At 42.6% G+C, this 22,085-nt stretch overlaps 1 protein-coding gene across 1 annotated transcript in view; it reads left to right on the top strand.

Moving 5' to 3' along the window:
• The first annotated feature begins 7,060 nt into the window (after positions 1–7,060).
• Positions 7,061–22,085, top strand: part of LOC112237344 (ephrin-B3) — a 112,028-nt gene continuing 97,003 nt past the window's right edge. Inside the window, exon 1 of the mRNA XM_042327175.1 lies at positions 7,061–8,302. Within this exon, the coding sequence (XP_042183109.1) occupies positions 8,154–8,302 (149 nt within the window). The 5' untranslated portion in view covers positions 7,061–8,153. The remainder of the gene's footprint in view (positions 8,303–22,085) is intronic.

Raw genomic sequence — 22,085 nt, 5'->3', positions numbered from 1 at the left:
TAGTTGTGGTTGTGTCTGCAGTAGTAATGGTGGTGACTGGTTATAGTTGGAAAAAGTAGGTAGGTGAAGATTGGTTGATATGATGGGAAATGCCTGAACATGTGAAAGTTGGTTTGGTGTCTCTAGCTTGAACGGTTCAAGAGTTCAAATGATTGTTGGTGGGTATTTTATGCTCATAAATGGACATTTACGTAGTTATAATTTATAGTGCAGACTAGAGCTAGTGCGAACCAGAGCTAACTAGCTATGCCCACACTCTAAAATGAAAAGGTTCCTGGAGATTCCTCTAGGGGTTCTTCCGATTGAGACTGTCGGGGGAACCCCTTTTAATGGATCCTTGAAGAACATTTTGAACCTTTTTGGGTACATTTTTTTAACTACCCCCCCCCCCCTTATTATTATGATCAATATTAATAATAATACGCATAACAATAACAACAACAACAACACAATATTTTAGTTCTCTGTGTTTATTATGATTTTAGTGGCAAAGCAGAAGTTTAAAATAATCGAAATGAGGTAAACTCTCAGCAGAGCCCCAAGTCCAATGGACATATCCTCTGGCGTGTTGATGTTAATGTGTTGATGTTCTCCGCGTCCATAGCCAGAATGATTTTGCAGTGCATGGTGATCGAACAGGTTTCCTGTTATATTCATCAGAGGTGTAGGGAGGGTGAAGTCTGTGAAACCAAAACATGTGTGATTATACAGATGATTAACAAAACATGCACAAGACAGAATTCATACCTTGGTTTTCGTGGTGAATGTGAATGGGGGAAAAAAACTGTTTTGTTAATAGTTTTCATTCGTACACCTTGTCCATAATGTAGAGGCCTATGGGATATTCATTGACGAGGTAAGGGAGGAGGATGGTAAGTGGGATCAGAATAACATACCAATACAATTTGACATACCTTTGTATGCCTCCTCGTCTGTATACCTGCAGACACAAAAGTGAGCAGTTCAGTCATCTGCACGCTATACAGCGAGCCTTCAACATATTCTTATAGCCTACATACAGTATTCTTACCTCTTTGTTGATTGATTTCTGTTGAATTGTGTCCATTTTCTGTTTTAGAAAGAGTTGCACAAACATGTTGTGGCCAGTACTACTTTTGGTTAGTCGTTTTGGTAAGTATTTGTGTAGTTCAGTAGTTGTGGTCAGTAGTTGTGTGGTTGTGGTCAGTAGTTGTGTAGTTCAGTAGTTGTGTGGTCAGTAGTTGTGGTCAGTAGTTTTCGTGAGTAGGTGTTGTGGTTCAGTAGTTGTGGTTGTGGTCAGTAGTTGTGTAGCTCAGTAGTTGTGTGGTCAGTAGTTTTCATGAGTAGGTGTTGTGGTTCAGTAGTTGTGGTCAGCAGTTGTGTGGTTGTGGTCAGTAGTTGTGTAGTTCAGTAGTTGTGTGGTCAGTAGTTGTGGTCAGTAGTTTTCGTGAGTAGGTGTTGTGGTCAGTAGTTGTGTAGTTCAGTAGTTGTGTGGTCAGTAGTTTTCGTGAGTAGGTGTTGTGGTTCAGTAGTTGTGGTCAGTAGTTGTGTAACCTAACGTAGCAGGCGTAAAACAGACGCTTGAAACCAAGATCCCCTACGTACTGGTCCTGATGAGAATTTTAAAAACGGTTCTCTACTACACTGTTCAACCAATCCAACGTGGAGTAGGAGTTAAAATGGAGTGTCGCCTTGTTATTGTCCAAAAGTGGAAGTTGCATCACAGGCTGTGCTATCTGGGATCATTGGGACGTCCCTACCCTAGCCCTTATGGTAACCTTAACCATAACCCTTACCTAACCTTAACCCCTAACCATGATAAAAGGCAACTTCAATTGGGTAGGGGCATCCCAAGGATCCCGGATAGCACAGACCCTTTTGCATTTCCCCTGAAAACAGGAACATCCAGTTGTTGGAGACGTGGCAGAGGCTAGTAGTTGTGTGGTTGTGGTCAGTTGTGTGGTTGTGGTCCGCAGTTGTGGCCAGTGTCTAAACGACAGTTGCTGCGTGTGAAAACTGAAATATGTGCGATGAGAAGTGATCGGGTGAAATATATGAAGCGAGTGACCGGAGAAGGCTTCGCTTTATCCAATCAGAGCAGTGGGATCAACGTCCAGTCCGCCCTTCTCTTTACAGACAGGAAAACTAGCCAGTTGAGTTTAGAGCACGGGCCACGATCCTGAGAAAGAGTACACTGTTGCCTTGGCTGCCTCCTTGTTCTCAATTCAATCACCCTCTTCACCCTCCTCATTATTTTTGCCTGCGCTGCCACATGTGCTTCTCTGCATGTGGGAGTATCCATAGCAACGGCTCCATTATGGCTGCTCAAATGATGAGACATGAGAGAGCTGTTAGCTGACGTTAGCTACAGTGACTTCAGAAACTATTCACACCACTTGACATTTTCCACAGCCAACACTGTGCTTGAAAATATGGAGATTGGTAGTGTTGTATTGGATTTTCCCCAAACATAACACTTTGTATTCAGGACAAAAAAAGTGAATTGCTTTGCCACATTTTTCAGTATTACTTAAGTGCCTTGTTGCGAACAGAATGCATGTTTTGGAATATTTTCACTCTGTCATTTAGGTTAGTATTGTGGAGTAACTACAATGTTGTTGATCCATCCTCAGTTTTCTCCTATCACAGCCATTAAACTCTGTAACTGTTTTAGAGTCACCATTGGCCTCATGGTGAAATCTCTGAGAGGTTTCCTTCCTCTCCGGTAACTGAGTTAGGAAGAATGCTTATAGCTTTGGTAGTGACTGGGTGTATTGATACACCATCCATAGTGTAATTAATAACTTCACTATGCTTAAAGGGATATTCAATGTCTGCTTTTTTATTTTTACCCATCTACCAATAGCTGCTCATCTTTGGGAGTCATTGGAAAATCTCCCTGGTCTTTGTGGTTGAATCTGTGTTTGAAAGTCACAACTCAACTGATGGACCTTACAGATAATGGTATGTGTGGGGTACAGAGATGAGGTAGTCATTCAAAAATCATATTAAAAACACTATTATACACAGAGTGAGTCCATGCAAATGATTATGTGACTTGTTAAGCAAATTTGGACTCCTGAACTAAAATACAAATAATATTTGAAACTCCTTGCATACAGAACATCCATCTTGTGATGGTGATAACTGAGTAGGACAATCCTTCTACTCCAGACGGACACTTATTTAGGCTTGCCATAACTAAAGGGGTTACTCCGATCAGGTAGTGCAGCCGTGCCATCTGATCCAACACATTGTCCAACACTCGCTCACCTGCTACCCGATACGCCTCCTTTCCCCACATATGGAAAGCCTTTCAGCACGAATCACAATAATAACCATTAGAATCGTCACGATCCATTTCTTCCCCGTCCTCTGAATACTTATTTAATGTAGATCTTGTCGCAACGCTGACGCAGCATGTGCATCCATTCGTCTTGGTCTTGCCACTGTAAATGACTCACGCTCTCACTGTGTAGTTGACTCCAAGTAGGCCGAGAGTAGACTAATAAGACTGCTTGGATGCGGTGGACTGATATAGGGTGCAGTGTTTTCAGGTTAGAATGACGCAGTGAATAGAATAGAATGGTCCACCCTGTTCTACATTCACAATTGGTGATTTACATAATCATGCATAGTTTGTTTCTCCTCATTTCGCTTCCCCTCACTCACTCATTGTCCCCCATCTTACTATACTTCATTTATTTCATCGGTTATACACTATATACACAAAAATAATATATATACACACTATATCTACAAAAGTATGTGGACACCCCTTCAAATGAGTGGATTCAGCTATTTCAGCCACACCCATTGCTGACAGGTGTATAAAATCGAGCACACAGCCATGCAATTTCCATAGAAATATATTGGCAGTAGAATGGCTTTACGGTGACTTTCAACGTGGCACCGTCATAGGATGCCAACTGCCCAACAAGTCAGTTTTTAAATCTCTGCTCTGATAGAGCTGCCCCGATCAACTGTAAGTGCTGTTTTTGTGAAGTGGCAAGGTCTAGGAGCAACAACAGCTCAGTGTCGAAGTGGTAGGCCACACAAGCTCACAGAATGGGACCGGCGATGATTCACGGTCCGGAGCTTCCGGCAACGATCTCCGCACCAGACGCGCCACCGAAGTTGGCGGAGCGGGGTCTGCGTCCCGCACCGGAGCCGCCACCGAGGGTAGATGCCCACCCGGACCCTCCCCTATAGGTTCAGGTTTGCGGCCAGAGTCCGCACCTTAGGGGGGGGGACTCCTTTTAATTCTCTATTTTGGTTAGATCAGGGTGTGACAAGGGTGGGCAATCTAGTTTTCCTATTTCTTTGTTTGGCCTGGTATGGTTCCCAATCAGAGGCAGCTGTCTATCGTTGTCTCTGATTGGGGATCATACTTAGGCAGACTTTTTTTTCCCACCTAGGTTTGTGGGATCTTGATTTTGTATAGTTTCTGTGTAGCCTGCAGAACTTTACGTTAGTTTTGTATTTTGTTGTTTTTCGGGGGTTCATTTTAATAAACGTAAGATGTTCGCCTACCACGCTGCACCTTGGTCTCCTCATTCAAACGACGAGTGTAACACAAAGTGGTCAAAGTAGCTGACTTTTTTTGTGTCAAAAGTTGCATTATTGGTTGCATTTACAGTTTATGGAATGTTGGAAGTCATATCATCACAATGGGACCCTTATAATGTTGAAGAAACCCCATTAAAGACAAAAAAATATATAAAAGATATCAAAAAGTTGTATGTAACCAAACTGGTCCTGTCTCGTCTACACATCTTCAAGTTTGAACAGCGTTTCCACAGCAGCTTAAACGGTGTAAGAGGAATAGAATAAAACGGCAGAAGTATGATTACGATTTAGTCCGGATTTTTGCTTTGCAAGCCCCATCTAAAAATAGCTCAACTTACCCCGTTCTCCCCTACTATGCCCTTTCTCGCTCTCTCCTCACGCATTGTGTGTTTCTCATGCCGTGTGTGTGTGTGTGTGTGTGTGTGTGTGTGTGTGTGTGTGTGTGTGTGTGTGTGTGTCTGTGTGTGTGTCTGTGTGTGTGTGTGTGTGTGTCTGTGTCTGTGTCTGTGTCTGTGTCTGTGTGTGTGTGTGTGTGTGTGTGTGTGTGTGTGTGTGTCATTGGGGGGGGGGCATGCCCTTGTATGTCATGCCTTGCAGTGTGTCTGCATCATGTTTTTGGCAATCTCTCTCTCTCTCTCTGTGCGTCTGTCTCTGTCTCTGTGCACTCCCTCTCATGTTTTTTGGCTGTGTGTCTCTGTCTCTGTGTGTGGTGTTAGGCAGTGGCAGCTGGAGCAGGGTCTGGGTAGAGTCACAGGGGAGAGGATGCAGTACGAGACAGAGTTTAAGGTCAGCACACTTAATGAGGTCATGAATAAATGAACACCGCTAAACTATGGCGCACACACACATTCATCACAGGCCCACGTGAGCTAGCTGCAGCCCCTTCTTCTTTCTTCTCTTGTCTATCTCTTCCTCTCGCTCCTCTCTCTCCATCCATAATAGGCCCATGTGAGTCGCAGCCTTCTTCCTGCCCCTCCCTCTCCCATCCCTCTCTCTGAGACAGCGGATAAGGCTCAACCCCCCCCCCACTCACTCACTCACTCACAGAGGTTACAGTGTAGCTACAGACAGTTTGAGGATCTGACCGAGTCCTCCCTCCACTCTGACTGCCTGTTGAAGCTCTGTCGCCTGGGCCGTGAGCCCGTATACACAGACGTGGGCATCCAGACTGATGTCATCAACACGTGACACCTCGCAGATGCACAGACACCTCCCGGCTGCTCAGGGTGCAGGTACTGAAAATGCACAGATCTAGGATCAGCTCATTCTTCCCGGTCTTGAGGTAAAACGTAACACTGATCTTAGATCAGCACATAGGAACTTCACCATTCTACTTAGGCCTACCATTTGAGCTCACAGATGCCTCTGCCGTCATCATCTGGAATGTGCCCATATAGGGAATGAAACTCATGTCACGGTGTAGAGCAATAAACCTGATTATAAGTTGAATATGTTGTCTTATTTTATCATCTTAGTTTCATCTGCACTGAAAATATATTACGAAATAATTTCAGAACCAGGACATCAAGGGTTACGTTTTTTAAAGATATCAAACCATGTAATTACACAGTAAAGACGTTCAGATGATATGTTGCACTTCCATGGCTAACCACAGGGTGGAAGTGCAGGCAAGGTTTTGGTCTCTACTTGACAGTCAGATGGCATTTGGCCCCGTCTGTTCTCTTGGCGAGCGCGGCTCCACTGTAAGCAATAGTGTGTGGCCACCGAGGTGCCTGTCGTCCGCGATGCCCTGCACATCGTCAAATCAAACGGCTCTTTCAACTGTTGCTATTGGAAGTTATTGCTTAGACTATACTTCCCAAACAATGTCAAAGCACAGAGAGAAACATCTTGTTGGGAGTCTGTGTAATAGCCAGGGCTATAGGCCTTGGGATGTATGTCATCATTAGAATGACATTCATTCTGTCTTTATACACGTTTCAGCATTGTCAAATAAACGTTATTATACGGTAGTAATGAGAGAGTAGAGACCTATCATTTTCTTTCAGAAAATCACATAAGTGGGCTACCACGTTTGTGAACATGAAGAAATACACACTGGGGGCGCTCGAGCCCTTTCACAAACTCTCTCACCCAAAATAAATCGCAGCATTTGTCATGCATGATAGTGTGAATGAGCGACTGTTTGTTGGAGTCTGCGAACAGATGAAGTAGAGGGAGGGAGAGGGTGGGTCGCTTTTGCGTGTTTGAAAAGGACAGGAAATATCGACAGCTATCATAACACTGTACATAGCCATAATATGACATTTGAAATGTCTATTCCTCTGAAATTTGAGTGTAATGTTTACTGTTCATTTTTGATTGATTATTTCACTTTTTGTTTTATTTATTTCATTTGCTTTGTCAATGTAAACATATGTTTCCCATGCCAATAAAGCCCGTTGAATTGAGTTTAAACCTGAGTTTACCCCACAGGTGGAGGAGGGGTTATATGTAAATTGAGGGAGGGCTAAAACCGACTCGACCAGAAGAAGAAAAAATCTGAAAGAGAATTCCAATCCATTAGTGCGCCTGCCTGCTAGTCGGAAGATGGGGATTTTTTTCATTCGAACATACACCTCCCCTTTCTCAAACAAGCAGTCAGTCTGTCAATGTGCTCCGAGCGTTAGGCAAGTCAAACGAGTGGGATTTTGAACTAGTGAGACGGGGGACATATCGAATGGAAACCATTGGAAGCTATCCAGATTCCAAATGACTCGCCACATCAGACAGGCGAGTCTATAACATACGAAGATGAGTTAAAGTTCGATTTATTATTCAAAGTTTTATTCTGCTCTTGTTCGTCTGGTAAGGGCTGAAGTTGAATAGGCTGGAGATCTTCTAGCCTTCAGCTCTCTTTCTAGTCCAGTGTTTTGATGTGTTATGTGATAAATTGATTGCTGGATTTGTCAACACCACCTGAGTTCGTTTGTTTGAATTGCCAGTCTCATTTACAAATCGTTTGGGAAAGGATATTGATTTACTCACTGGAAGAGAAGAGAAAGGACGCGCAGTGTGGATCAAACCGTGCAATGACAAATCCACCGACCAGCGAGCATCAACACGTCCTTCTGATGGAGCTACTGTTCTAAACCGGGGGGAAAATCCTCTTCTATTTTTAAACACAGCATTTGCGCTCATGTCTCGAATCTTTTGAAACTACAATTTATTTATCGGAGTAAAAACTCAAAAGAAAATATGAAGTAGAAAGGAATGGGAGAGAAACCGAAGAGAATCGGCGCAGAGAACAAGGGAACATTGTTTGGAAAACACAATTATAGGAAACACCAACACGCAACAGAAAATAGCTCTCCTCGAGCGCCTATCAAATCCGGATAGAAATCGATTCAACGGGAGTTATTTTTTTGTGGAAGAAGGGGAGTGGTGCTCAAGCCATTGAACACAGCTAGAGCAACTTTCTCTGCCGTAGTTGTCAATTACTACATTGTGTGCTCTATTATTCGTTTTATATCCATGCGGTTGCCCAAGGCACGATATTTCCTCCTCACGCATTGAGTGACTCACCTAAAGCTTACACGGCCATAGCCTTTGTTTGGACAGCACCCAATCTACATCCTCATAGAAAATATACCATTTATTTTTAAATGGGGTTAAATCATAGGGGTTGTGGAGTTGCAATGGCGTGTCGGAGAAGTGGGAGTAAACTGGGATTTGTGCTGATATTCTTACTGGATTTACTGGGAACGGCGGTGAGCAACATGGAGCCTATCTACTGGAATTCATTGAACAAAAGGTATGTCGGAAGTAAAGTTGTGCAGCCTATGGGATTACTTTGCAGTCGTTTGTAAACGATAATTATAGGCCTATCTTTATAATGTGGAGAAAGCTCTCAATGAAGTTTGGAGAGGGAGGGTGTGTAATAACGACTTCAGCTCTCTCTCTCTCTCTCTCTCTCTCTCTCTCCATTGTCGAGTTATCCAAGGCTAAAGGCGACGTGGGCTTTTACGTGGCCCAGACTCGTAAATGCCCGTTTGTATTGAGTGTGTGTGTTGAGGGATTTTAAGACAATATTTCGAAGAAAACGCGTTTTGCTTTCGATGCTTATCGAATGGCCAGCATTTTTATCATTCCCAAATGTTTCTCCCATATAGCATATCAATTGCAATCACCCATTGAAATCAATATTGTTCAAAGTGACAATTTTCATCTAGTTGTTACATTGTAATTAATTTAGATAGGACTACATAAACGTTTGGCTATTGTCATGCAAACCATTTATGGGTAGGGTTGAGTTGAACCTACAGGCAGTAGCAGGGTTCCCCAACTGGCGGCCCGGCCCGCCTGTTGTTGCATTTATTATATAAAATACTTAAAAACACCAGGAAATAAGCTCCAAGTGATTAGAATTTTGTACATCTGTTCCCAAGTATTCCCACGCATAATAGAGACCCGTGATGTCTGCAAATGTTACCAAGGTTAAAACATTTTAGTTTTAGTCAAATATATCTGTTTGGGGTTCTTGCTGTCAATTTGCAGTCTACAAATGATTTGTAAATATGTTCCTGCACCCGATCATCCCCTAAGAAAAAATCGGCCCGTGGCTAAATCTATTTCAGGGATGGGCAACTTTGATTGGGGTAGGGGACACAACAAGTCTGAATTTATCATGAGGGGGCTCGAGTTGCTTCCAGTCTGCATACCCACCACATGTGCAGTTTTAAGAGCTCAATTCTACTCATTTTGCCATGAGGCATAGAGAAAATATTGCCGTTTTTAAGCAAGTTTGCTGTAATTCTACTCATTTTTCCATGGGCAGAGAGGAAAATGAAGTGTTTTTAATATGATCTCTGAGTGATAAAACAATATTAATCTTAGTAGCCTAATCTAGACACTGTGTAGCCTTGTAGACCAAATTGGCACTGATTAACAATAGACTGCCTGCTCATAACACATTCAACTCATTTGCAATTTCCCTGTGTAAAAAGGAAAGTCCCTTGTAGGTGAGAAATGCCATTTAAAACACCTCCCATTTCCCACTCTGACTAACGACCGAGACCACCTTACCTCCATTTCCTCACACCTCCGCCAATTTCCATGCGTCTGAATTGACACCTGGTGGTGATGGTGTGTGTGGTAGGTAACCTACTCCAAACCTTGAGACTCCATAGCTGGTCTGGAACGGAATGTAGGTTATGCGCAGCAGTGCAGCTATTAGGCCGGGCTACAGATGCCGAGGGCTGTTTTAAGACGAATAGGCTTTTAATGCCTCCATGTGGTCGTCGGCTACTCCGGGGCCTATCTTCATTCGACAGATGCTGCAACAAGGGGATCTAATTCTGCGCGGCTCTGCCATTGTAGCTCTTGGCATAAGCCTCTAATGAGGGCCTGCGTCCCAAATGGCACCCTATTCCCTTTGTATAGGGAATAGGGTGCAATTTGAGACACACTAGGGGCTTTGTCAGTGGTGGGCGTCGTAATCTGATGGGTGGCCTCTGCCTTGGACACGGGAGGGTAGTTTTCACTGAAGGAGTGTATGCTCTGTTGATAGGGTGTCGTGTGATTTGATTCTAATTTAATAGACTTGCCACTTTACTTGTTAGTTCTGTTACCTCCATTTGTGAGGTAAGTAAGTCCTATGCCTCGGCCTAGAGCTAATTGATAACCGCGGTGACTTTCACACTAGCTACTTCACACTAGCTACTTCACACTAGCTACTTCACACTAGCTACTGTTTCACACTTTCACATTTTCCCTGTGCCCACTCAGGTCATGGAAAGAGACAATCTTAGGCGAAGTAGACACAAAGTTTCCGCACACAATTATTGCCTTGTAATTTTCCTCAGTTAAATCATGGAAGGCGTGTTCTTACATGGTTAATACAATGTGATTTACACAAGTTGTTACAAGTTAACAAGTGTTTCCGGAAATAATCATCCCCCCCCCACACACACATACGCATGCGCACACTATATTTCTTGTATTCTGTCAAAATGATCACGCTCTGGTATCTAAAGCCAGGACAAATCAGTAAATTCATGCTGAAGTGCATGCATGGTTCACATTTTGGGTTTGGAGCAAATGCACGGGCAGCTGTAGTTTAGGGTGTCCAACTGCACCTTGTCCTTCCTCGCCCTCTGCCCTTCTCTCCCTCTCTCCGCTTGTCAGTGTCTTCTTCAAGTCACAGTTTTTCTGTTGCTTCGTGGACGTTCTCGCTGCCTCGTTCGTTCTCCCATTGCACCTATCGCTCTCGTTCTCTCTCATTTTATGCCTCTTTTTCTTTCTTTAATAGCTCAGACACGCCGATATGATTGTCAAACGTACTGCCGACAGTACTTAGCACATCTGAATCAGTGTTGGTAGTCCATCTCTTTTGTGTTCACACAGCAAAGACCTTGAAGTCGTGAGCCACTCAGCCTTGTTAAATGAAAATACTCCAAATCAGAAGGTGGCAGTAGTGTTGTTTGGGCAATACATGTCCTTGTGTGTTTCTTAGTTTAAGGCAGGGATTGGAACGAAAAATATTTTGCAATCGTTTTGTTCTGAATAGAACCATTATTATTTTCTTTCCGTTCTGTTCCGATCAACAAAATATTAGTTCTGAAGCCGTTCGAACCCCCCAAAAAGTAAGGGTTTATTGTTCCTTTTTTTTAAACCTCTGAAATATATATATATTTTTACATTTAGCTCGACATTAAATGACTTCACCAACCAGTGCGGTTAGAGAAGCTAGCTATGGAGAGGGCAAGCTATAGTTGTTTACATGCATTGATTGGACAGACAAGTGTAGGGCGCGAGATGCGACTGACATTTTGCTGGTGGGGAGAGGGTGAGAAAGTGTGGAGGCGGTAGAGAGGACTTGGCTTGAAGCGCTGGACATCTTGTTATGACACGCCTTATCTGAATTATAGCTCGGAAGAGCGGCTTCTATGATGGAACTTTGAATGTGCTTGAACTTCTGAGAGTTGTCTTAACGTTGAACCACAGCTAGCTAGCTAACAAGCTTGTGTGCAGACCTGCACCAGAATTCAAATAAAAACATGGTTTGCCTTTTTTGTAGTTAATAAATCCAATGTGAAGCGCGACAACTATAGTATCCTTAACTAGCATTGAAACGTTAATCCATTCTTATAAAATCTCTCTCTCTAATTTCTGATTCATGCTTGTAATGTCAGTAGACTTACAGGGATCCCGAGGGGTGTGGTGGTCTAAGACACTGCATCTCAGTGCAAGGGGTGTCACTGCAGTACCTGGTTTAAATCAAGCTGCATCACATCCGGCTGTGATTGGGAGTCCCAATTGGCCCAGCGTAGTTCACGTTTGGCCGGGGTAGGCCGCCATTGTTAAGAATTTGTTTTTAACTGACTTGCCTAGTTAAATAAAGGTTAAATTAAAAAAATATATGTTGGTTATTTTCCGTTTTTTAAACAACTCATTGACCAACGTCGGTTCAATTATTTGAATTCCATTTAGTTTTTTTTCTTTCTGTGGGCTCAATGTGAACATTGCACAGTTCTCTAGAGATAAATCGCATCGAGCCCGAACTGTGCGATGTAATTGTCCTTTCCAACAGGCCAATATTCTACATAGTTTAGCACAGAAAATGTGGTAATTAACTACAATGACCGTAGTCCATTGCGTGCCTACTTGTCTGGTCTGTGTGTTTCTTTTACGCCTGCTACATAAGAGAGACAGAAGAATGTAGAGGGATAGAGAGAAGTTGCTTCACAAGGTATCTCAACCTGAAAATACATTATCTAAGTGATTGATAGTTGGTATTCAGCAGTCATAAAACTATGCCTAGAGAGGAACCAGGCTATGAGGGGTGGCCAGTCCTCTTCTGGCTGTGCCGGGTGGAGTTTATAACAGAACATGGCCAAGATGTTCAAATGCTCATAAATGACCAGCATGGTCAAATAATAGGTCTGGGACAGGTAGCACGTCCGGTGAACAGGTCAGGATTCCATAGCCGCAGGCAGAACAGTTTTGGCAGTGAGATTCTCTGTGTGTTTTATTCGCATGTCTATTTCCATCATTTAGTCCATTCTTCTCTTGTCTCTCTCCCTCCTACCCGCCATAACTACATATGGGGACACTGAGGTGCAGACCTCTGTATTTTTGGGGGAAATTGTTTATATTGTTATTTTCATTAAATTTGGAAACTCAGTTGGGATCTCAACTTTCTACTATTCTAACTTAGAGTTGGCCGGTCCGGTGGCCGGACCTCACTAAAACTCTCGACCTGGTTACGGAGCTGCTCCATCTCTTCCTGTCATTTTCCACCGGCCCTCTCTTTCTGCCAGTCCTCCCAGACGTGGCAAATTAAAAACGTGTCCCATTCAGACGCTGATTATACAGCTACACCGCAGGGAACACTGTGACTAAAGGTAGGATAGAGAAAGGAGGGAGGAGAGACAGATGGGGGGGTGTAGAGAGGAGAGTGAGGTAAGGATGGATTTATTAAAAGGGGTGGAATGGCTGGAACATAAGGGAATGTATGTGAAAAAAGTAGGAAGTGAGTGAAGAGGAGTTGGATAGATGGGGAGAAAACAAGTCAGGTGGGGTAGAGTGGGAGATAGTGAAGGAGAGAGATGGTGAAGTCTGTGAGGAGTAAGGGTGGAATTGATATGAGTTAAGACAAGTGCCAATACACGTTATACTTAAATTAACAGGAATTGATCCAGAACAATCGCCTTGGGAGAATCTCCCCGAGACATACAGGGCCTTCAGAAAGTATTCGTACCCCTCGACTTATTCCACATTTTGTTGTTTCAGCCTGAATTCAAAATCGATTCAATATATATGTATTTCTCCGACGCTACATCGCTTTGTGCACAGTGTTTTGTCATGCTGAAACAGGAAAGGGCCTTCCCCAAACTGTTGCCAAAAGTTGGAAGCACGGAATTGTCTAGAACGTCATTGTATTCTGTAGCGTTAAGATTTCCCTTCACTGGAACTAAAGGGCCTCGAACCATGAAAAACAGCCCCATATCATCATTCATTGTCAATCAAACTTTACAGTTGGCACTATGCATTGGGGCAGGTAGCGTTCTCCTGGCATCCGCCAAACCAAAATTCGTCTGTCGGGCAACCAGACGGTGAAGCACGATTCGTCACTCCAGAGAACGTGTTTGCTTGGCATTGCGCATGGTGATCTTAGGCTTGTGTGTGGCTCCTCGGCCATGGAAACCTATTTCATGAAGCTCCCGACGAACAGTTATTGTGCTGACGTTGCTTCCAGAGATAGTTTGGGATTTTGTAGTGAGTGTAGAAGCTGAGGACAGAGAATTTTGACGCGCTTCAGCACTTGGCAGTCCTGTTCTGAGATCTTGTGTGGCCTACCACTTTGCAGCTGAGCCGTTGTTGCTCGTAGGTGTTTCTCCTTCACAATAACAGCACTTATAGTCGACCTGGACAGCTGTAGTAGGGCAGAAATTGGACAAACTGACTTGTTGGAATGGTGGAATCCTATAACGGTGCCACGTTGAAAGTCACTGAGCTATTCAGTAAGGCCATTCTACTGCCAATGTTTGTCTATGGAGAATCTATTACTGTGTGCTAGATTTTATACACCTGTCAGCAACGGGTGTGGCTGAAGTAGCTGAATCCACTCATTTGAAGGGGTGACCGCAGACCCCGCAGCAATGTTCCAAGATCTAGTGGAAAGCCTTCCCAGAAGAGTGGAGGCTGTTATATCAGCAAAAGGGGAACCAACTCCATATTAATGCCCTTGATTTTGGAATGAGATGTTCAATGAGCCGTTGTCCACATACTTTTGGTCATGTAGAGTGCAGCGTTTGTACATTATTAGGGCTTCAAGTAGCGATTGTGGTGAAACCCGGTTGTGTTTCTTCTGGTTCACTATTAGGATTCTTATTATACCGGTTCTTCTAGCTAGGAAGATTAACATGCCATACCATCCCGTGAGATGGTATGACCGAGGAGGGTGCAACTTCACATGATGTTAACGGCTCATCGCCCACACCTTATGCAATGCCATGCCATTTGGCCACAAAGTGGCTCTATAACAGGTGATTGACATAGCAAACTTTGAACGGTCATGCCCCTCACCCCATCTGACATAGAGTCCTGAAATTCGTAGTGTAGGACCCTCCTCTCACAAGGAACGAATTTGCCTCAAGGACCCATAAGGTCCGCCACGATGGATTTTCGGCCATTTTAGAATTTTGTGAAAAATCTTTAAATGACATTTCTTCCGGAACGACTGGGCCGGTCTGGATGAACCTTGATATATGGAATCTATGGACCAAGGTCTCTAAACGCAATACTTTCCAGACTAATACAGGACGTCAAACAACATACCAACTTACCAGTAAACATTCATGTGGTCGTGGTCTGGTTCATTAATGCATATAAATCAGACAGAGATATTTGCGTTGTAACCAAACTTGGTACACATGTTCCAAACACTTGCTCAACATATGTGAGCATATTCAGATGGACCACACGGCGGTGCCATAACAGGCACATATTTATCTCTCTTGATCTGTTTGACTCAGAGTGATGACATTTGGCACAAATGATAAGGGATATCAGTCATAAGGTTCGCCATGATGGGTACTCTGCCATTAAGAATGTTTTGTGACAAACACTTAACCTACATCTCATCCGGAACTGGGCTGATCTAAATTAACCTTGATAAATGGCATCTACGGACTAAGGCCTCTCTCAATGCAAGATTTCCCAGAGTAGTATGTCAAACAACATGGCCGCTACTGACAATAAACATTCACGTGGGTGTGGTCTGGCACATGAATGCATATAAATCAGACACGGATATTCGTACAGTAAATAAACTTGACACGCATGTTCCAAACACTGTCAAGACTCAACATATGCAGGCACATTCAGATCAACCACATTGTAGTGCTATAACAGTCACATGTTTTATATATTTTGATCTAATAATGATAAGGGATATGAGTGTAGCTAATCTGTAAAGTATGGTTCAGTTTGGCCACATGGGGGATGCTGTAGGACAAAATCTTTCATGCAAGATCATTGGATTATTGCGGCCATATTGTTTGAGAACGACTTGAAGATGTACATCCATAGAAGCTATACACCAAAGTTTGTGCCGATCGGACTAGCGGTTCTGGAGAAGACAACATCATTACAAATCGTCCAAAATGTGCATATTGCATGATCTGTTACATTTTATCTTGCGATATTTGGCAAGTGTGGTAAAGAGTACAGTATCTCATGGCAGGATGTTGTGTCCTATTTGTCCTGATGGTGGAACAGTGGCCCCACAGCTTGAACCCCAGAATTGCTGCCAGCAGATATATTATTTTATTTTTTATTAGTCAACCTTGGTCAAGTTGGTGGTGATCATTGCTAGATAGCCATTTTGCTAGACAGATTGGCAGTTCTAGTGCTAAGAGCTTTGCACACCTCGATTGTACAATATTTACACATGATTCTTTTTAAAAATTCTTCAAGCTCATTGAACATTGCTAGACAGCCATTTTCAAGTCTTTACATAGTTTTTACATAAAATCGGCTTGAAGATCTGTAACTAGGCCACTCAGAAAAATTCTATGTTGTATATTTGGCCTTGTGTTTTAGGTTGTTGTCTTGCTGAAAAATTCATGTCTCCTAGCGCCTGTTGGAAAGCAGACTGGAACAGGTTTTCCTCTAGGATTTTCCCTGTGCTTAGCTCTATTCCATTTATTTTTATCCCCAAAAACTCCCATGCCGATGATAAACATACCCATAACATGGTGCAGCCACCACCATGCTTGAAAATATGAGTAGTACGAGTGATGTGTTGGATATTCCCCAAACATAACTTTATATCCTGAATATAAAGCGTTAATTTCTTTGCCACATTTTCTGCAGTAATTGCAAACAGGATGCATGTTTTGGAATATTTTTATTCTGTACAGGCTTCCTTCTTTTCACTTGCTAATTTAGGTTAGTATTGTGGAGTAACTACATTTAAAAAAAAAAAAACAATTTAACCAGGCAAGTCAGTTAAGAACAACTTATTTACAATGATGGCCTGGGAACAGTGGGTTAACTGCCTGTTCAGGGGCAGAACGACAGATTTGTACCTTGTCAGCTCAGGGGTTTGAACTTGCAACCTTCCGGTTACTAGTCCAACGCTGTAACCACTAGGCTACTCTGCCACATTGTTCTTGATCCATCCTCAGTTTTTTCAGCCATTAAACTCTTAACTGTTTTAAAGTCACCTTTGGCCTCATGATGAAATCCCTGAGCGGTTTCCTTCCTCTATGGCAACTGGGTTAGGAAGGACGCCTCTATCTTTGTAGTGACTGGGTGTATTGATACACCATCCAATTAAGTGATAATGCCAGAGAAGCCAGTGTTAGGAGGATATATTGGCATGGGTGTTGTTATGCCCGAGACGAAGTCAAGCCTTGCCAATATATCCTCCAAACACTGGCTTCGGGGGCAATATCACTTTTATACAACGGGTTACTAACATATTAAAATAATGATTGACATATTTTCATAAAAAACATGATTTTGATGCATTTATTCATACTATTTCATCCTTCCACAAGATATTGTCCTGACACAAATCTAGGGTTGCTACCTAAGCCGGCGGGTCGTTCGTTCTATTGGATCAGTTGCCAGAGACGTGACCCAGTCGTTCAGTCTTTCGGTTCTGTATCTATGGACATTCGTTTTAAGTGCCACACTGGCTGGCAATGTTCTTATCCTTTGTTTTTAGCTAGCCAACTACTGCTAACTTACAGTCACGTCAAACCGTGCAGACAAAACAACAACAGTAGCTGCGTTTGTTTAAGCTGTTTTCTAGTGATATTTATTTGCATACTTCCATAACAATGAGCTGCGATTTTTTTTTATTTTATCTGGCATAGAAAATGTGCTCTCTCGTCAGGACACTGTAGTTCAGAGCCAACAACACAGCTAACACAATCACTTCAAACTGAAGCTGGAAAGACTGCAAACTAACTGCATTTCATTTAGTTTGACCTGTTTTCCTTTGACATGTCTTTGTATATATCCATAAAAAGGATGCAAGCTGATTCATGATTTTGACTGGCTGAGAAACGCTGCCTGCCTGTCTGTCTCATCCTGACTCCCGACCCCTAAACATTCATTACTATGGGACAGCTGGAGATCGAATTTGAATATTGAAACAGTGTTGCAAATGTCAGCAAGACAGACAGCAAGGTTTATACAAATCTCCGCTGTTGAAAACTAAATGTTAGCCTAAAAGAAATGAGAATTTCTTGATGATTTTTATAGTGGAGATCAAGTTTATAACTTCCCTGTCAGGGTTGATGAGACAGTGGATTGCGTAGTCAGGTGGTACAGAGTTAATAGCCATTTTAACGTCATAGATTTAGCTGGTGGTAACTTGTGGAATAGACACCGGCTGTAATGCGCGTTTAACCAATCAGCATTCAGGATTAGACCCACTCATTGTATAAACTTAATTAATAACTTCACCATGCTGAAATGGATATTCAATGTCTGCTTTTTTATTTTTACCCATCTACCAATAGCTGCTCATCTTTGAGGCATTGGAAAATCTCCCTGGTCTTTGTGGTTGAATCTGTGTTTGAAATTCACTACTCGACTAAGAGACCTTATACATAATTGTATGTGTGGGGTACAGAGATGAGGAGGTCATTAAAAAATCATGTTAAACACTATTTTTGCATACAGAGTCCATGCAACTTATTATGTGACTTGTTAAGCAAATGTTTACTCCTGAATTTATTTAGGCTTGTCAAAACAAAGGGGTTGAATACTTATTGACTCAAGACATTTCAGCTTTTCATTTTTAATTAATTTGTAAAAACATAATTCCACTTTGATATTAGGGGGTATTGTGTGTTGGCCAGTGACACAACATCTCAATTGAATTCATTTTAAATTAGGTGTGAATACTTTCTGAAGGCACTATACATTACCCTTATCCTAGAACACACACACATCCTTTATCCTTATCCCAGCATCTCCCATTATCAACTACACACTGGGCTAATGAAAGATCGAATCTGTTATTACTCTCTGTTAGGAGGGGAAGTGGAAGGAGCGCTGGTCGCTAATGCTGTTACAACACGAAAACACATCAGGTAGATGGTGTTGGGTAACATTGGCTGGGTCTCTGCACACACACCAACACACACGCGGTACAAGATAAATGGCTTTATTAGATGTGATGGGATTTTAGCTTATGCTGGGTTTTTTTGGATGCTCCAGTGTGTACAATCGGATTGGGAGTTGTTAAAGGGTTTGGGGCTGTTCGATCAGCCTTAATTGGTCCTCTCTCTCTACCTCTCTTACCTCCCTCTCTCTCTCTACTGTGGTAGATGATGGTAAACACCGGTGTGAGTGGGCGTCTCCCCTAAACTGCTCGCGGTGACTTGTACTACAACGATTCCCTCTCAAACACACATTAAAAATTAATCCCCCTTCCAGATTCTCAATAATTAATTAATCGTCTGCTAATTGGCGCGGGATAAAAGGCTGGTTAACTAGGCTAAGCGTTGCAAGTATATAAAAAAACGGAACACAGCAGGGTCTCCGAAAATGTTTGAAATCTATTTGGGAGGGGGAGGGAGAGGAGGAATGAATAAGAGGAGGAGAAAAAAGTTACTATAGGTCTTATGAAAACAGTTATTTGTTAGCGCTTATTTAAAATTGGTAGAATCAAACCTAGTTCCAACCATAAATCCACCCTTAGGTTTCCCTGTACTGTACATGAATGCTGTATTATCCATTGAGGGTAATTTCTGTTGTGTGGATAAGAGTGTATATGAAAAGCAGTAAGCTTAGTTAGACAGATCCTTAGGCAAAATGATTAGAGAATATCTACTGTAAGTTTCGGGTTATAAAAAAAAGACAAGAGTAGGGGTTTTGGAGTGCACTGCACGGGGGAGGGAGATGGGACGAGAGGGGGAGGACTCGATGTGAGAGAGGGAGAAAATGAAGAAAAGTGAGGAGAGAAAGAAAGCGGGCAGAATAGGGGAGAGCGAGAGAGTGTATGGGGATCTGCTAGTCTCCAAGCGGTATGTTAAAATAGCTCTAGCAGCAGGCCCTTTTCATTTTGCTCCTCTAACTGCTGTGCGGTTTTTAAAAAAGCCAAGTTCTGTGTGAGAGAGAGAGTTTACGAGCTGAGAGCAACAGGAGCTGTGAAAAGAGCTTTCAGCTGATGTGGCAAAAAAAAGAACAGGCTGGCCACTGCACCACACAGCCGGCTCACTGAGAGGGAAACCAGTAAGGCGGCAGCCAGTCAGAGAGGGCAGGGATGGCGGACAGACAGGGCAGGCAGGGAGTAGGCTTGGGAAGTATCCAGATTGTCATCCCTTCATTCCGACCTTGTGTAATACCGGGATATTTGGTCATATCGGACCTGAACACAAGGGGCGCTGTTTACAAACCCCACTGATACTGTAATGCAAAGGTTAGCAATACTAACATGTAAATGTAAAATCCCATAGGGCATTGCAAACATTTTGCACAGTTTCTGACCAAACTATACAACTATTCAAGTAACAAAAACATGCTACTCACAGTTTGCCAGAGATTTGTATTGGGTATTATTTAATGAAGCTGGCAGTTGAGGACTTGTGAGGCGTCTGTTTCTCGAACTAGACACTCTAATGTACTTGTCCTCTTGCTCAGTTGTGCACCGGAGACTCCCGCTCCTCTTTCTATTCTGGTTAGGGCCAGTTTGTGCTGTTCTGTGAAGGGAGTAGTACACAGCTTTGTATGAGATCTTCAATTTCTTGGCAATTTCTCGCAACAAAAATAGACTGACAAGTTTCAGAAGAAAGTTCTTTGTTTCTGGCCATTTTGAGCCTGTAATCGAACCCACGAATGCTGATGCTCCAGGTACTCAACCAGTCTAAAGAAGGCCAGTTGTATTGCTTCTTTAATCAGGACAACAGTTTTCAGCTGTGCTAACATAATTGCAAAAGGGTTTTCTAATGATCAATTAGCCTTATAAAATGATAAACTTGGATTAGCTAACACAACGTGCCATTGGAACACAGGAGTGATGGTTGCTGATAATGGGCCTCTGTACGCCTATGTAGATTTTCCATTTTAAAAAATCTGCTGTTTCCAGCTACAGTAGTAATTTACAACATTAGCAATGTCTACACTGTATTTCAGTACAATACACTATTTCAGTGTAGACATGTGTCAATACACTGTATTGATGTTATTTTAATGGACAGAAAATGTGCTTTTCTTTCAAAAACAAGGACATTTCTAAGTGACCCAAAACTTTTGAACGGTAGTGTATTTGTGTGTAGAGTGAGTGTTGGACTAGTAACCGGAAGGTTGCAAGTTCAAATCCCCGAGCTGACAAGGTATAAATCTGTCGTTCTGCCCCTGAACAGGCAGTTAACCCACTGTTCCTAGGCCGTCATTGAAAATAAGAATTTGTTCTTAACTGACTTGCCTAGTTAAATAAAGGTAAAAAAATAAATAATACCTTGGTGGCAGGTAGCCTAGTGGTTAAGAGTGTTTGGCCAGTAATTGAAAGGTTGATGGTTTGAATCCCTGAGCCGAATAGGTGAAAAATCTGTCAGTGTGCCCTTGAGCAAGACACTCAACCCTAATTGCTCCTTTAAGACAATCAGGATAACAGCGTCTGCTAAATGACTCATGTAAATCTGGTCTCACTCCCATCATTGCCCATATAAAACTCTTTTTCAACTAAATAATAATTGTCACACCCTATAGGGTCCTGATTTATACCTGGTTAGGTTACCAGATTAGGAAAAGCTCCGGGCCCCAGGGAAAACAATTTGCCCCACTACGCTGGGACCTGGGGTGTCACCTCTGCATCAGGGCATCATCGGTCCCAAAAATCCTGACATTCGGTTTCAAAGACTATGTGGTAGTGGGGGAAAACAGGGATTCAGTTTGTAAAACTTATGGCTCCAAAATCACTGATGCATTGCAATGAAATTGGCATAAAACACTTAACCATTGACTTGAGAACTCAAAACCCCAAATGAGGGACTTGACTTGACCTGAGCTGTGGAACTTAGGACTTTACTTGAGACTTGCCCATTCTTACTTGGGACTAGTCTCGAGACTCGAAGGTTAAGACTTGAGACTTGCCCATTCTTACTTGGGACTAGTCTCGAGACTCGAAGGCTAAGACTTGAGACTTGCCCATTCTTACTTGGGACTAGTCTCGAGACTCGAAGGCTAAGACTTGAGACTTGTTTAGAACTTGCAAAATTGTGACTTGGTCCAATCTCTGCAGTTTGCCACATACACAAAACAGATATTAGTATCTTGTAGTTGTGTGCTTGTAAATAAACACCACGTTACTGGGGACTACCGTAAGCTTTATAATAACGTGACAGGTGAAATGAAGAACGCAATGTTCTTTATCTCCTAACGTATTGCACAAGTTGACTGTGGGTGTTTACTTCAAGTAGCTACAAATATTCAAATGTATTAACAAACAAAGAAATGGTTTCAACGCTATTGACGGTACTGGAAAAACCATCCCGTGGCTTTTTCCAAATACCCCGGTATACAGTATATACGGTATACTGCCCAAGCCTAGCAGTGAGGGCAGTGGTGGG

Source organism: Oncorhynchus tshawytscha, linkage group LG09 (genome assembly GCF_018296145.1).
Source record: "Oncorhynchus tshawytscha isolate Ot180627B linkage group LG09, Otsh_v2.0, whole genome shotgun sequence".
NCBI lineage: Eukaryota > Metazoa > Chordata > Actinopteri > Salmoniformes > Salmonidae > Oncorhynchus > Oncorhynchus tshawytscha.
This window is presented reverse-complemented; position numbering and strand designations above follow the sequence as displayed.